The sequence below is a fragment of the Rana temporaria genome, chromosome 3, assembly GCF_905171775.1.
Source record: "Rana temporaria chromosome 3, aRanTem1.1, whole genome shotgun sequence".
Taxonomy (NCBI): domain Eukaryota; kingdom Metazoa; phylum Chordata; class Amphibia; order Anura; family Ranidae; genus Rana; species Rana temporaria.
The window spans coordinates 172125660-172139721 of NC_053491.1; the positions used below are offsets into that span (position 1 = coordinate 172125660).

The window sequence follows — 14062 nt, forward strand, 5'->3', positions numbered from 1 at the left end:
AAGGTGGAGAGGGGCACACATGCACTTAGTGTACGTATTAAGGATTTATTTTGGGAAATGCTCCTTGCCATGAAGCTGTCCTTTAAGCTGTAGTCGCACCTGTCATTTGGGGCTGCAGCTCAAAGGAGATCTGCGTATGCTGGATTCATGCACAGGAATGTAAGGTTCCAGTTGTAGAGCAGTGCTGCTGTGTTTACATGGCATGTGTATAGCAGAGTCTTCTTACTTGGCAGCAGGTGGCACTATATATATATATATATATATGTCAGAAGGGGACTAGGCAGGTGCTTGGTGGATGTTTAACTCTTGCAGTGTGGAAGCATTTGAGGGAACACAGCAGGGTGACTGCAGCAGATTTGCATGGGTAGATACCTCCGTATGACTCTGACTCTATCCTACTATAAGGATGTGCGATAAGCTGTGAGATCTCTGGGCTGCCAATGATGCAAATAGTAAGGAAGCAGAATGTAGGGAAGAATCCCCTGTGATAACAACTTTACTGCAATCACCACAAAATTGGGGACACCATTACTTGGGTGCAAATCAATAGCTGATTGCAGGTAACCATTCACATGAGTGATTACATTCCGTCATCACTTCTGTCTGAGCCTGGATTTGCAGCCAGAGTCACTGGTTGTATACATGCTAAACGCTGCTAAGAACCTAGGGCCAGATTCTGGTAGAAGTGCGGCAGCGTAACGTATCATAGATACGTTACACCGCCGCAAGTTTTCATCGCAAGTGCCTGATTCACAAAGCACTTGCGATGAAAACTACGCCGGCGGCCTCCGGCGCAAGGCGGGCCAATTCAAATGGGCGTGTGCCATTTAAATTAGGCGCGCTCCCGTGCCGGACCTACTGCGCATGCTCCGTTTCTTAACTCCCGCCGTGCTTTGCGCGGCGTGACGTAATTTTTTCGAACGGCGACGTGCGTAGCGTAATTCCGTATTCCCGGACGGCTTACGCAAACGACGTTATTTTTTAAATTTCAACGCGGGAATGACGGCCATACTTTAGACAGCAATACGTTTGCTGACTAAAGTTAGGGCACCAAAAACGACGACTAACTTTGCGACGGGAAACTAGACTAGCGGCGACGTAGCGAACGCGATAATCCATTGTGGATCCGCCGTAACTCCTAATTTGCATACCCGACGCTGGTTTACGACGCAAACTCCCCCCAGCGGCGGCCGCGGTACTGCATCCTAAGATCCGACAGTGTAAAACAATTATGGAAAAAAAAAGAGGGGGGTAAGCTGCGCTAATGGAACCCAGACTGGGTGAAGCCAGTCCACACAAAATATGGATATTGCTCCAACCCTAGGGGGGTGAGCAATGGTATAGAACAGTCCACACTGAGTGATTAAAAGTTTTTTTCCGTCTTTCAAGAGTCCGGATAATAACCAACACCAAATGCTCCTTCAGCTGGACAGAATTTTCCTGTGATAAATTGCAGTTGTCACCCTGTGGATCCACAGCACACTCTAGGTGAAAGCCCACCACCACTTATGACAAGCAGCTTACCAGAAGGTTACCAGTATACAGCGGTCGGCTATAACCCAGCCGCGGCCTTTTAGGGGATCCTACTTCCGGGAATCGTACCACCTTTAGCTTCCGTACGTATGACCAACACCACCATACGATTCATAAGTAAGAGAAGGCAGACATAGTATAGCACCGCAAGATATATTTATTCTTTTAAAAAAAGCAATCCGAAAATTACTCACATGGTTTAAAAGTTAAACAGACGTTTAAAATTTTGTTTGTTGCCGGCCGGCGAACGGGTGAAGCGGAGCCCTTCCTTCTAACGCGATGACGTCACCGCACGTCCTCCCAGACGCGTTTCGTCATTGGACGTTATCAATGGGATAGGGCGTTGCGGTGAGTCATCGCTTATATGGGCTCTAACCTCATCATGAGGTGTGAACAAAGTACAGAAAACACCATCTTGGAAAGTGGCAAAAATGCCAATACCTGCCCTTAGCTATATAACTGTAGGGATATGGTGAGTGCTGGTTCAAAGGTACATACTGTGCAACGTCCAGACACTGACGAGCACGTTCCTTAATGGACAGAAAAAAAATTCATAGAATAAAAACATAAAATATATATACACAGCGTAAGAAAACGATGTATGCATGGATTACTATGGAGGAAATGAATCCCACATAACAGTTAAACAGAACGGAACAAAACTAAAACATAATGAAATAAGTAATCCCACTGCTGTCTCTCTCCTGCGCCATCTATTGGTTTCTAAAGGGATGTCATTAAGATCATATTATATCCCAAGTTTTAAATAAGACCAATAGTACCTCCCCAGTGATTGATAGCTGCCAATCACGGACAAAAATTAATAAATCATATGTGTGTTAACGTATAAAATACTTAGTGTCATAATGTATCTTAAATATTTGTATTGCTCTAACTCTCGATAGAGCATTGAGAAAAAAACTTTATATTTCTGTGCAAGATTCTCTAATTTAAATAAATAAATAATAAATAGTGAATATTATGTGCATATAGAAATATTATAGAAATATTAAATTAGCTTAGCTATTTAATTAAAAATATTGAAGCTAAGCGAGTGAAAAAATAACCCCAGATAATCTCACTCAAGGGTCACTAATATAAGTGAAAAAACAATTAAGCTAATATAAAAAATATGAAAAAATATATATATAAAATTTCTCTTTCAATCTAGAGAAACTGTGCTGTAAACAAAGTGCAATGTGCAATATGAGCCTAATATAAAAGACTGATATCTACAAACAGAAAACTGTAGAAAAAGAAAAAGAAAAAAGACAAAGGAAAAAGGCGGGGGAGGGGGGGGGGGGATGGAAGAGATATGTCTATATGATATATATAAATATATATAAAAACATATATAAAAACCTCACAGGGGAATCAGGTGTTTGCTATACCAATGTCAACCTCACCATGGGGTCTACATACAACAAAGCATGCAAGCCTTACAGGTGGTTAGATGTTACCCATAACATTAATCTTAGGCATTGTTGATAAACGCATTCACGTCTGTTTCAATATTGAGGCCATGCGGAGTATATGTTTTTAACCGGTATATCCAGCTCATTTCCATCTTGGAGATGGATCTAACAAGATGGCTACCCCTCCAGTTGGGTTTGAACTTATCAATACCCAGAAACAGCGTGTTGGCAGGGTTTTTATTATGTTTAAGGAGGTAATGTTTTGAAACCGAATGGTTTCTAAAACCCGACAATATGTTTGTGATGTGCTCATTAATGCGGACTTGTAGGGCCCGCTTAGTATGTCCCACGTATTGCAGGCCACATGGGCACTGCAAAAGGTAGACGACCCCTGTGGATGCACAGGTAATGCACGGTTTGATAGTGTGCTCCTGTCCCGTGACAGTGGAAGTAAACGTGGTGACACGTCTCTGGCCAGAGGAATTAAAAGAGCACACTCTGCACTTCCTGCATTTATAGTAACCTGTCAATTGGTCAAAGAATCCCATACCTCTTATAGGGGGATTCAAGACGTTCACAGCTACTCGAGACCTTAGTGGTTGTGCCCCTCTAAATATAACCTTGGGCTTCTCTGGAAGTACCTCCTTAAGAACATTGTCATTCAGGGCCAAATGCCAATGTTTAACAATAATGTCCCTTATGCTCTTGTGCTGAGCCGAGAAGGTAGTAATAAAGGGGACTCCTATAGGGAAAGTCTCCTGATTAGGGACTCTATCCACCAGGAGCTCCTCTCTCCTGGTATTAAGAACTTCATCCCTAACTGCCTTCAAGGGTCCTGATCTATATCCTTTCTCTAGGAATCTCTTAGTCAAAACTTCAGCCTGAACCATGAAATCTCTATTGTTACTACAGTTCCTCCTTAATCTTAAAAACTGGCTTTTAGGCACACCAGATATCCAGGGCCCATAGTGGCAACTGTCAGTAGGGATAAACGAGTTTCTGTCGGTCTCTTTAAAGAAGGTAGAAGTTTCAAACCTACCTCCCACTATCTTGATACTTAAGTCAAGGTAATGGATTTCGGATTGACTGGCCTCAAATTTAAGGAGTATCCCCCTATCATTCTGGTTAAGAGAATCCATAAACAACAGCAAGTCTCTATGGTCCCCTGCCCATAGGAGGAGGATGTCATCAATATACCTAGCCCATAGGGCTACTTGGGGTATATTCCTGGACCCGATGACATCCTCCTCCCACTTGGCCATAAACAAGTTGGCCAAGCTTGGGGCGTACTTGGCCCCCATCGCCACGCCAGTATCCTGCCTATAGAAATTATCCTCGAACCAAAAGTAGTTTGAGGCGGCAGCGAATTTTAATAGGGTCATGATAAAAATCTATTATTTACCCAAACTGCATAAGAATCCTGTCTGCCCCCCGGGACGTCCCATAGTGAGTGGGATTGATTCCATTACGTCCCGGGTGGGCAGATATATCGATTTTTATTTGCAGCCCCTCGTTAAGCAGATTCCCTCATATGTAAGGGACTCTAAACACATCATTAATTTGTTGTGCGGTCAAGTCCCTACTAGTGATACCTGGATGGTTACAATTGATGTAACATCATTATACACCATCATTCCCCATCATCTCGGGTTTGAAGCAGTCCAATATTATCTTGAACTCAATTCAGGCCTACACGAGAGACAGATAATTTTTATCATGACCCTATTAAAATTCGCTGCCGCCTCGAACTACTTTTGGTTCGAGGATAATTTCTATAGGCAGGATACTGGCGTGGCGATGGGGGCCAAGTACGCCCCAAGCTTGGCCAACTTGTTTATGGCCAAGTGGGAGGAGGATGTCATCGGGTCCAGGAATATACCCCAAGTAGCCCTATGGGCTAGGTATATTGATGACATCCTCCTCCTATGGGCAGGGGACCATAGAGACTTGCTGTTGTTTATGGATTCTCTTAACCAGAATGATAGGGGGATACTCCTTAAATTTGAGGCCAGTCAATCCGAAATCCATTACCTTGACTTAAGTATCAAGATAGTGGGAGGTAGGTTTGAAACTTCTACCTTCTTTAAAGAGACCGACAGAAACTCGTTTATCCCTACTGACAGTTGCCACTATGGGCCCTGGATATCTGGTGTGCCTAAAAGCCAGTTTTTAAGATTAAGGAGGAACTGTAGTAACAATAGAGATTTCATGGTTCAGGCTGAAGTTTTGACTAAGAGATTCCTAGAGAAAGGATATAGATCAGGACCCTTGAAGGCAGTTAGGGATGAAGTTCTTAATACCAGGAGAGAGGAGCTCCTGGTGGATAGAGTCCCTAATCAGGAGACTTTCCCTATAGGAGTCCCCTTTATTACTACCTTCTCGGCTCAGCACAAGAGCATAAGGGACATTATTGTTAAACATTGGCATTTGGCCCTGAATGACAATGTTCTTAAGGAGGTACTTCCAGAGAAGCCCAAGGTTATATTTAGAGGGGCACAACCACTAAGGTCTCGAGTAGCTGTGAACGTCTTGAATCCCCCTATAAGAGGTATGGGATTCTTTGACCAATTGACAGGTTACTATAAATGCAGGAAGTGCAGAGTGTGCTCTTTTAATTCCTGTGGCCAGAGACGTGTCACCACGTTTACTTCCACTGTCACGGGACAGGAGCACACTATCAAACCGTGCATTACCTGTGCATCCACAGGGGTCGTCTACCTTTTGCAGTGCCCATGTGGCCTGCAATACGTGGGACGTACTAAGCGGGCCCTACAAGTCCGCATTAATGAGCACATCACAAACATATTGTCGGGTTTTAGAAACCATTCGGTTTCAAAACATTACCTCCTTAAACATAATAAAAACCCTGCCAACACGCTGTTTCTGGGTATTGATAAGTTCAAACCCAACTGGAGGGGTAGCCATCTTGTTAGATCCATCTCCAAGATGGAAATGAGCTGGATATACCGGTTAAAAACATATACTCCGCATGGCCTCAATATTGAAACAGACGTGAATGCGTTTATCAACAATGCCTAAGATTAATGTTATGGGTAACATCTAACCACCTGTAAGGCTTGCATGCTTTGTTGTATGTAGACCCCATGGTGAGGTTGACATTGGTATAGCAAACACCTGATTCCCCTGTGAGGTTTTTATCACAGAAGGAGGTTTTTATATATGTTTTTATATATATTTATATATATCATATAGACATATCTCTTCCATCCCCCCCCCTCCCCCGCCTTTTTCCTTTGTCTTTTTTTCTTTTTCTTTTTCTACAGTTTTCTGTTTGTAGATATCAGTCTTTTATATTGGGCTCATATTGCACATTGCACTTTGTTTACAGCACAGTTTCTCTAGATTGAAAGAGAAATTTTATATATATATTTTTTCATATTTTTTATATTAGCTTAATTGTTTTTTCACTTATATTAGTGACCCTTGAGTGAGATTATCTGGGGTTATTTTTTCACTCGCTTAGCTTCAATATTTTTAATTAAATAGCTAAGCTAATTTAATATTTCTATAATATTTCTATATGCACATAATATTCACTATTTATTATTTATTTATTTAAATTAGAGAATCTTGCACAGAAATATAAAGTTTTTTTCTCAATGCTCTATCGAGAGTTAGAGCAATACAAATATTTAAGATACATTATGACACTAAGTATTTTATACGTTAACACACATATGATTTATTAATTTTTGTCCGTGATTGGCAGCTATCAATCACTGGGGAGGTACTATTGGTCTTATTTAAAACTTGGGATATAATATGATCTTAATGACATCCCTTTAGAAACCAATAGATGGCGCAGGAGAGAGACAGCAGTGGGATTACTTATTTCATTATGTTTTAGTTTTGTTCCGTTCTGTTTAACTGTTATGTGGGATTCATTTCCTCCATAGTAATCCATGCATACATCGTTTTCTTACGCTGTGTATATATATTTTATGTTTTTATTCTATGAATTTTTTTTCTGTCCATTAAGGAACGTGCTCGTCAGTGTCTGGACGTTGCACAGTATGTACCTTTGAACCAGCACTCACCATATCCCTACAGTTATATAGCTAAGGGCAGGTATTGGCATTTTTGCCACTTTCCAAGATGGTGTTTTCTGTACTTTGTTCACACCTCATGATGAGGTTAGAGCCCATATAAGCGATGACTCACCGCAACGCCCTATCCCATTGATAACGTCCAATGACGAAACGCGTCTGGGAGGACGTGCGGTGACGTCATCGCGTTAGAAGGAAGGGCTCCGCTTCACCCGTTCGCCGGCCGGCAACAAACAAAATTTTAAACGTCTGTTTAACTTTTAAACCATGTGAGTAATTTTCGGATTGCTTTTTTTAAAAGAATAAATATATCTTGCGGTGCTATACTATGTCTGCCTTCTCTTACTTATGAATCGTATGGTGGTGTTGGTCATACGTACGGAAGCTAAAGGTGGTACGATTCCCGGAAGTAGGATCCCCCTAAAAGGCCGCGGCTGGGTTATAGCCGACCGCTGTATACTGGTAACCTTCTGGTAAGCTGCTTGTCATAAGTGGTGGTGGGCTTTCACCTAGAGTGTGCTGTGGATCCACAGGGTGACAACTGCAATTTATCACAGGAAAATTCTGTCCAGCTGAAGGAGCATTTGGTGTTGGTTATTATCCGGACTCTTGAAAGACGGAAAAAAACTTTTAATCACCCAGTGTGGACTGTTCTATACCATTGCTCACCCCCCTAGGGTTGGAGCAATATCCATATTTTGTGTGGACTGGCTTCACCCAGTCTGGGTTCCATTAGCGCAGCTTACCCCCCTCTTTTTTTTTCCATACTTATTTATGTGCATCTGCACATGAGCTGCTGCTTCCCTATTTTTTATTGTGTTAATTTCCACCTGTATTGATAAGCGCAATTTTTCCTTTTGTGTAAAGTGTAAAACAATTACACCTGTCGGATCTTATGGATATCTATGCGTAACTGATTCTATGAATCAGTCGCATAGATAGAAACAGAGATACGACGGCGTTTCAGCAGATACGCCGTCGTATCTCTTTGGTGAATCTGGCCCCTAGTGTGTATATGCTCATTGCATAAGGTGGCATAGTTTAGAGTCTTGAGGAAGTGGGCCCAACTTATGATCTTGCACACAGGCCCAGTGCACTCAGAAGACACAGCTGCATTCTTTAGTGGACTTATTTGCACATTACACATTTTCAGTTTTATCTTCCGAGCACTATCTAGCAAAACTGGGGGGGGGGGGTTCTCTTTTTTTCTCTTGTTCTGATTGTAGACCACAAACATTAGTTCACCTGATAATTTTAACTCCAGTTTTGGTATGGTTGATTTGCAATATGATATTGTCTTAATGAGAGAATAGAATTGATCCAGACATTTTTGTAATTCTAGGGCAGGGGTATTTTTAAACAAAGTGGCCAGTTTACCGTCCTTAAAACTTTAGGGGGGTCGGACTGTGGCCACTGGGAGTTGAAATTGTCCTGGCGTCAGTGGGAGTAAACAATGCATCTTTGGCATTGGGGATAGTAATAGGGCTCTATCGGTGTCAGAGGGAGGAATAGTGCCCCACTGTTGGTGTCAATGGGAGGAATAGTGCCCCACTGTTGGTGTCAATGGGAGGAATAGTGCCCCACTGTTGGTGTCAGTGGGAGGAATAGTAATCATACCCTGTTGTTGATGCCGGTAGCAAGAGCTATGCCTTATTGTTGGCGTCAGTGGGAGAAATAGTGTCTTATATCAGTGGAAGGAAAGGTGCCCTAAGCCCTGGATAAAGCCAAGCACGGGGCCACATCTGGCCCCTGGCAGCAGTTTGGAGACCCCTGTTTTAGTGTATTCCTTTAAAAAAAATTATGCTCGAGATGAATGAATGGTCTTTGTGGGCTCAGTTGAATTATGGGCAGTGCATTTATAATGCAATCCATCCTTTAATTTGAATTTTAAGAAGGTAATCATTCAGTGTAAATTTATGGCTTAATTTACTTCAGAGAAAACGATAGTTGTATAAATTTCAATTGCCTGTCACTGTCTAATGGTGACTTTGACAAGCTTAGGAAATAGTTAGGTTGTCCCTAACCGCAATATGTAAACTTGGCTGGCTTCCAATGTGGGGAATTTTAAAGTTGAAATGTTTGGTCTTTAGACAATTGTTATAGCTGTTTAGCACAAACATGAGCACAATATAGTAGACCCGAATACACCTATGCTTATTGGATATTGGCAAGCATGCACATTTTTGGTTATTGTAGGTGTTAGATGCAAACTAAAATGAGAAAGTATGTAAAATATGCATTTTTGTAGTTGTTCATGAATACTGTAATATTATTCTGGTATACATGTATATTTTATTATAATATTCTGTATACAAGCTCTTAACATTCTACTTTTTACCAGATGATGGAAGCTTCTTTGTATGATAAAATAATGGACCAGCAACGTTTGGAGCCTGAATTCTTCCGTGTTGGTTTTTATGGGAAAAAATTCCCATTTTTCTTAAGAGTAAGTTGCAAAATATTTTTATTTCATTTGAAGGTAATGCATTTATATTCACTTTAAGAGAAGAAAGCAATAAACTCAACATTTAAAGTTGTAAGAAGTTTGCAAAATTGTACAACATCAATGCGTGGTCTGCAGAGGAATGAATAAATACGAAGAAACACAGAATTTTCCACACATACAGTGTTTTATCTAATAAGCAAAATAAGTCATACTTTAAAGTCAAGTACAGTGAGGGGAAAAAAAGTATTTGATCCCCTGTTGATTTTGTATGTTTGCCCACTGAAAAAAAATTATCAGTCTATGATTTTAATGGTAGGTTTATTATAACAGTGAGAGACATAAGAACAAAAAAAACCTGAAAAACGCACTTAGACCCCTTTTTACACTGGGTCGGTTTGCAGGCGCTATAACGCAAAAAATATCGACTGCAAACCGAGGGCTTTCACACTGGAGTGGTGCACTAGCAGGACAGTAAAAAAAAGTCCTGCTGGCAGCATCTTTGGAGCGGTGAAAAAGCGTTGTGTATACCGCTCCTCCAACGCTCCTGCCCATTGAAATCAATGGGGCACCGCGGCTATACCGCTGGCAAAGTGCCTCTGCAGAGGCGCTTTGTGGTGGTTTTTAACCCTTTCTCAGCCACTAGCGGCTGATTAGTGCCAACGAAATTCACGGTAAAGCGCAGATAAAAATAGCGCGTTTTACCACCGACCCCGCCCCAGTGTGAAAAGGGCCTTAAGTTATAAATTGATTTGCATTTTAATGTGTGAAAAAACTCCTTCACAAAACATGACTTAGTACTTGGTAACAAAACCCTTGTTGGCAATCACAGAGGCCAGACGTTTCTTGTAGTTTGGCCACCAGGTTTGCACACATCTCAAGAGGCATTTTGTCCAGTACCCTTAGCAGAAAAACCTCCCCAAAGCACAATGTTTCCACCTCCATGTTTGACAGTGGGGATGGTGTTCTTAGGGTCACAGGCAGCATTCCTCCTCCTCCAAACACGGCGAGTTGAGATTTTTGACTCATCTGACTGCAACACTTTCATCCAGTTCTCCTCTGAATCATTCAGATGTTCATTCACAAACTTCAGACGGGCTTGTACACAGGCCCGGATTTACTCCCTTTGCCGCCCCAAGGCCGGGTCCTTCAATGCCGCCCCCCCCATCATCACATGGGTGGGGGGGGGGGGCGACGCAAGGGGGGTAAGCCATTTTTCGCAGACAATGACTGGTGTTAGTGCTTCAATCATTCCAGGACCATGGTTGTTATGGTGTCAGGATGATTGAAATGCATTATTTCTATCATTACATTGTAATATAAAATGAAATAATTCAACTCCCCATAAAGCAGACTGAGTGGGAGCCCTGAGCGTGTCACTTGCCACCGTCGCTTGTCACCAGATGGGAATGTTACTGGGAATGGTAAGTAAGGGCGGAAGTTGTAACAGGAGTGCGGGCAATGAGAGAATCTCTCTCTGCCGCTGCACGGCCTGCATCGCTGAAAAATTACTTGTCTCCTCTGCCGCCCATGCACACAGTGCCGCCCCGAGGCTTGGCCTTGTTGGCCTTGTGGGAAATCCGGCCCTGCTTGTACATGTGCTTTCTTGAACAGGAGAACCTTGCAGGCGCTTCAGGATTTCAGCTCTTCACTAAGTAGTGTTACCAATTGTTTTCTTGGTGACTATGGTCCCAGCTGCCTTGAGATCATTGACCAGATTCTTCCATGTAGTTCTGGGCTGATTCCTTACTGTTCTCATGATAATTGAACAGTAAGGGGGTATCTTGCATTGAGCCCCAAGGGAGATTGACCTTTATTTTTAGGTTTCTTTCATTTGCCAATAATCGCACCAACTGTTGTCACCCTCTCACCAAGCTGCTGGGAGATGGTCTTGTAGCATCTGCATAATGGCGATGTGTTGAAAAGAGGAGCCCAGATGAAGACTTGTCAAAGCCTATACCACTGGGAAGGATTCCTAAGGATTGGGCTCCATTTTTACACAGTCAAAAACATAGGGCCAGATTCACAGAAGAGATACGACGGCGTTCCAAAACTATGATTCCTAGAAGCTAGAAAACCATGATCTGCTCTTTATATATGATAGGCTATACGCATGGGTCTTCAAACTACGGCCCTCCAGTTGTTCAGGAACTACAATTCCCATCATGCTTAGTCATGTCTGTGAATGTCAGTGTATTACAATGCCTCATGGGATGTGTAGTTCTACAACAGCTGGAGGGCCGTAGTTTGAGGATCCCTGGGCCGCTATAGGTTAGTTAACAAACACACACACACACTCCTTAGGGTCTACATAATGAGATAAAATTAACCTGATTGAGTTTAATCCACCAAACAGCGAATAATGATGTATAAAAAAAAGTACTGAATACATAACTGCTTTTTTTCTCTCACCAGCAGTGTAGTTGATATTCAGGTTAAAACACTAACAATTTCTCTCATGACAGAACAAAGAGTTTGTTTGTCGAGGCCATGACTATGAGAGACTGGAGGCCTTCCAGCAGCGCATGCTAACAGAATTCCCACATGCCATTGCAATGCAACATGCCAACCAGCCTGATGAAACGATATTCCAAGCAGAAGCACAATGTATCCTTTCTACTGTGAAGCTTAAAGGCATCGCAAGCCACTCTTTTCTGCTCAGTATTTATCTTGCACCGTTAAACCTACATTTGGAAAACTTTGACTTCTACCTTTCTGCAGTGTCTGTGTCAGGCTATGCATAATTCAGTGATAGTAGGTGGAGCTGAGGCATGCATTCCTATTTTTACAATGAAGATGGAAATAAAAAAAATGCATGGCTGTTATAACTGCTGCAGTAAAGCAACTGCTGCAGTACATAAGCAATGTACAGTATAAATAACACATGCAGCCAGTGACTGATGTGACTTCTATGAACTATGTAATATTTAATATCTCTACTGCCATCCACTGCTGGCTTCCGTAGCCTTTATGCTAGGGCATTTCTGTCCTCCAATGATTGCTTCCAGGTGCGTAGGGTTGGGAACAACACCATTTGCAGTTTCAAGCCTAAATGGTCATTTAATGTTGACCTAGTATCAAATATTGTTTGTTATGTACATGCATGCATAGTAATGATCAAGTAAAACACATGCAGGCATTTGTAAATAGATCAACATGGCTTCATCTTTATTTTCTGTGAAGGCCGGCACTATCTTTATTCAGATATCATCTTGCGTCAACATCTGCACCCTAGCCTAAAATGTTTTTTCAATATGACACAAGCATGTACCATATGAAGCATGTGTAGTAACTTTTACATTCTTGACTCTGTGTACATAGTTAGTCAGGTTGAAAAAAAGACACAAGTCCATCTAGTTCAACCATAAAAATAAATAAAATATCGTACAATCCCATATACCCACTTCTATACCCACGGTTGATCCAGAGGAAGGCGAAAAACCCCAGCAGAGCATGCTCCAATTTACTACAGCAGGGAAATTTTCCCTGAATCTACTTTACCCATAAATGTTAGTACCCAGTTATATTATGTACATTTAGGAAAGTATACAGGTCTTTCTTAACCACTTGCTTAACCAGTTCCCGACCCCCGCATGTACATATACGTCCACAATATGGCACGTACAGGCACATGGGCGTACACGTACGTCCTCGCCTATTAGCGGGTGGGGGGTCCGATCGGGACCCCCCCCCGCTACATGCGGAGGTCGGGTCCGCTCGGGGAGCGATCCGGGACCACGGCGCGGCTATTTGTTTATAGCCGCTCCGTCGCGATCGCTCCCCGGAGCTGAAGAACGGGGAGAGCCGCGTGTAAACACGGCTTCCCCGTCCTTCACTATGGCGGCACATCGATCGCGTCATTCCCTTTATAGGGAAGACACGATCGATGACGTCATTCCTACAGCCACACCCCCAAACAGTTGTAAACACATACTAGGTGCACCCTAACTCCTACAGCGCCACCTGTGGTTAACTCCCAAACTGCAACTGTCATTTTCACAATAAAGAATGCAATTTAAATGCATTTTTTGCTGTGAAAATGACAATGGTCCCAAAAATGTGTCAAAATTGTCCGAAGTGTCCAACATAATGTCGCAGTCACGAAAAAAATTGCTGATCGCCGCCATTAGTAGTAAAAAAAAAAAAATTAATAAAAATGCAATAAAACTATCCCCTATTTTGTAAACGCTATAAATTTTGCGCAAACCAATCGATAAACGCTTATTGCGATTTTTTTTACTAAAAATAGGTAGAAGAATACGTATCGGCCTAAACTGAGGAAAAAAAATGTTTTTATATATGTTTTTGGGGGATATTTATTACAGCAAAAAGTAAAAAATATTGCATTTTTTTCAAAATTGTCGCTCTATTTTTGTTTATAGCGCAAAAACTAAAAACCGCAGATGTGATCAAATACCACCAAAAGAAAGCTCTATTTGTGGGGGGAAAAAGGACACCAATTTTGTTTGGGAGCCACGTCGCACGACCGCGCAATTGTCTGTTAAAGCGACGCAGTCCCGAACTGTAAAAACACCTTGGGTCTTTAGGCTGCATATTGGTCCGGGGCTTAACTGGTTAATGGGCACATATACCCCCTTTCTGCC

At 42.1% G+C, this 14062-nt stretch overlaps 1 protein-coding gene across 2 annotated transcripts in view; it reads left to right on the forward strand.

The window, feature by feature from the left end:
* DOCK4 (dedicator of cytokinesis 4) overlaps positions 1-14062 on the forward strand; it is a 407978-nt gene that overhangs the window by 326796 nt on the left and 67120 nt on the right. For both annotated transcript variants that reach the window (XM_040343815.1, XM_040343816.1), the window contains 2 exons: positions 9357-9461; positions 11924-12065. In XM_040343815.1, coding sequence (XP_040199749.1) covers positions 9357-9461; positions 11924-12065 — 247 coding nt within the window. The remainder of the gene's footprint in view (positions 1-9356; positions 9462-11923; positions 12066-14062) is intronic.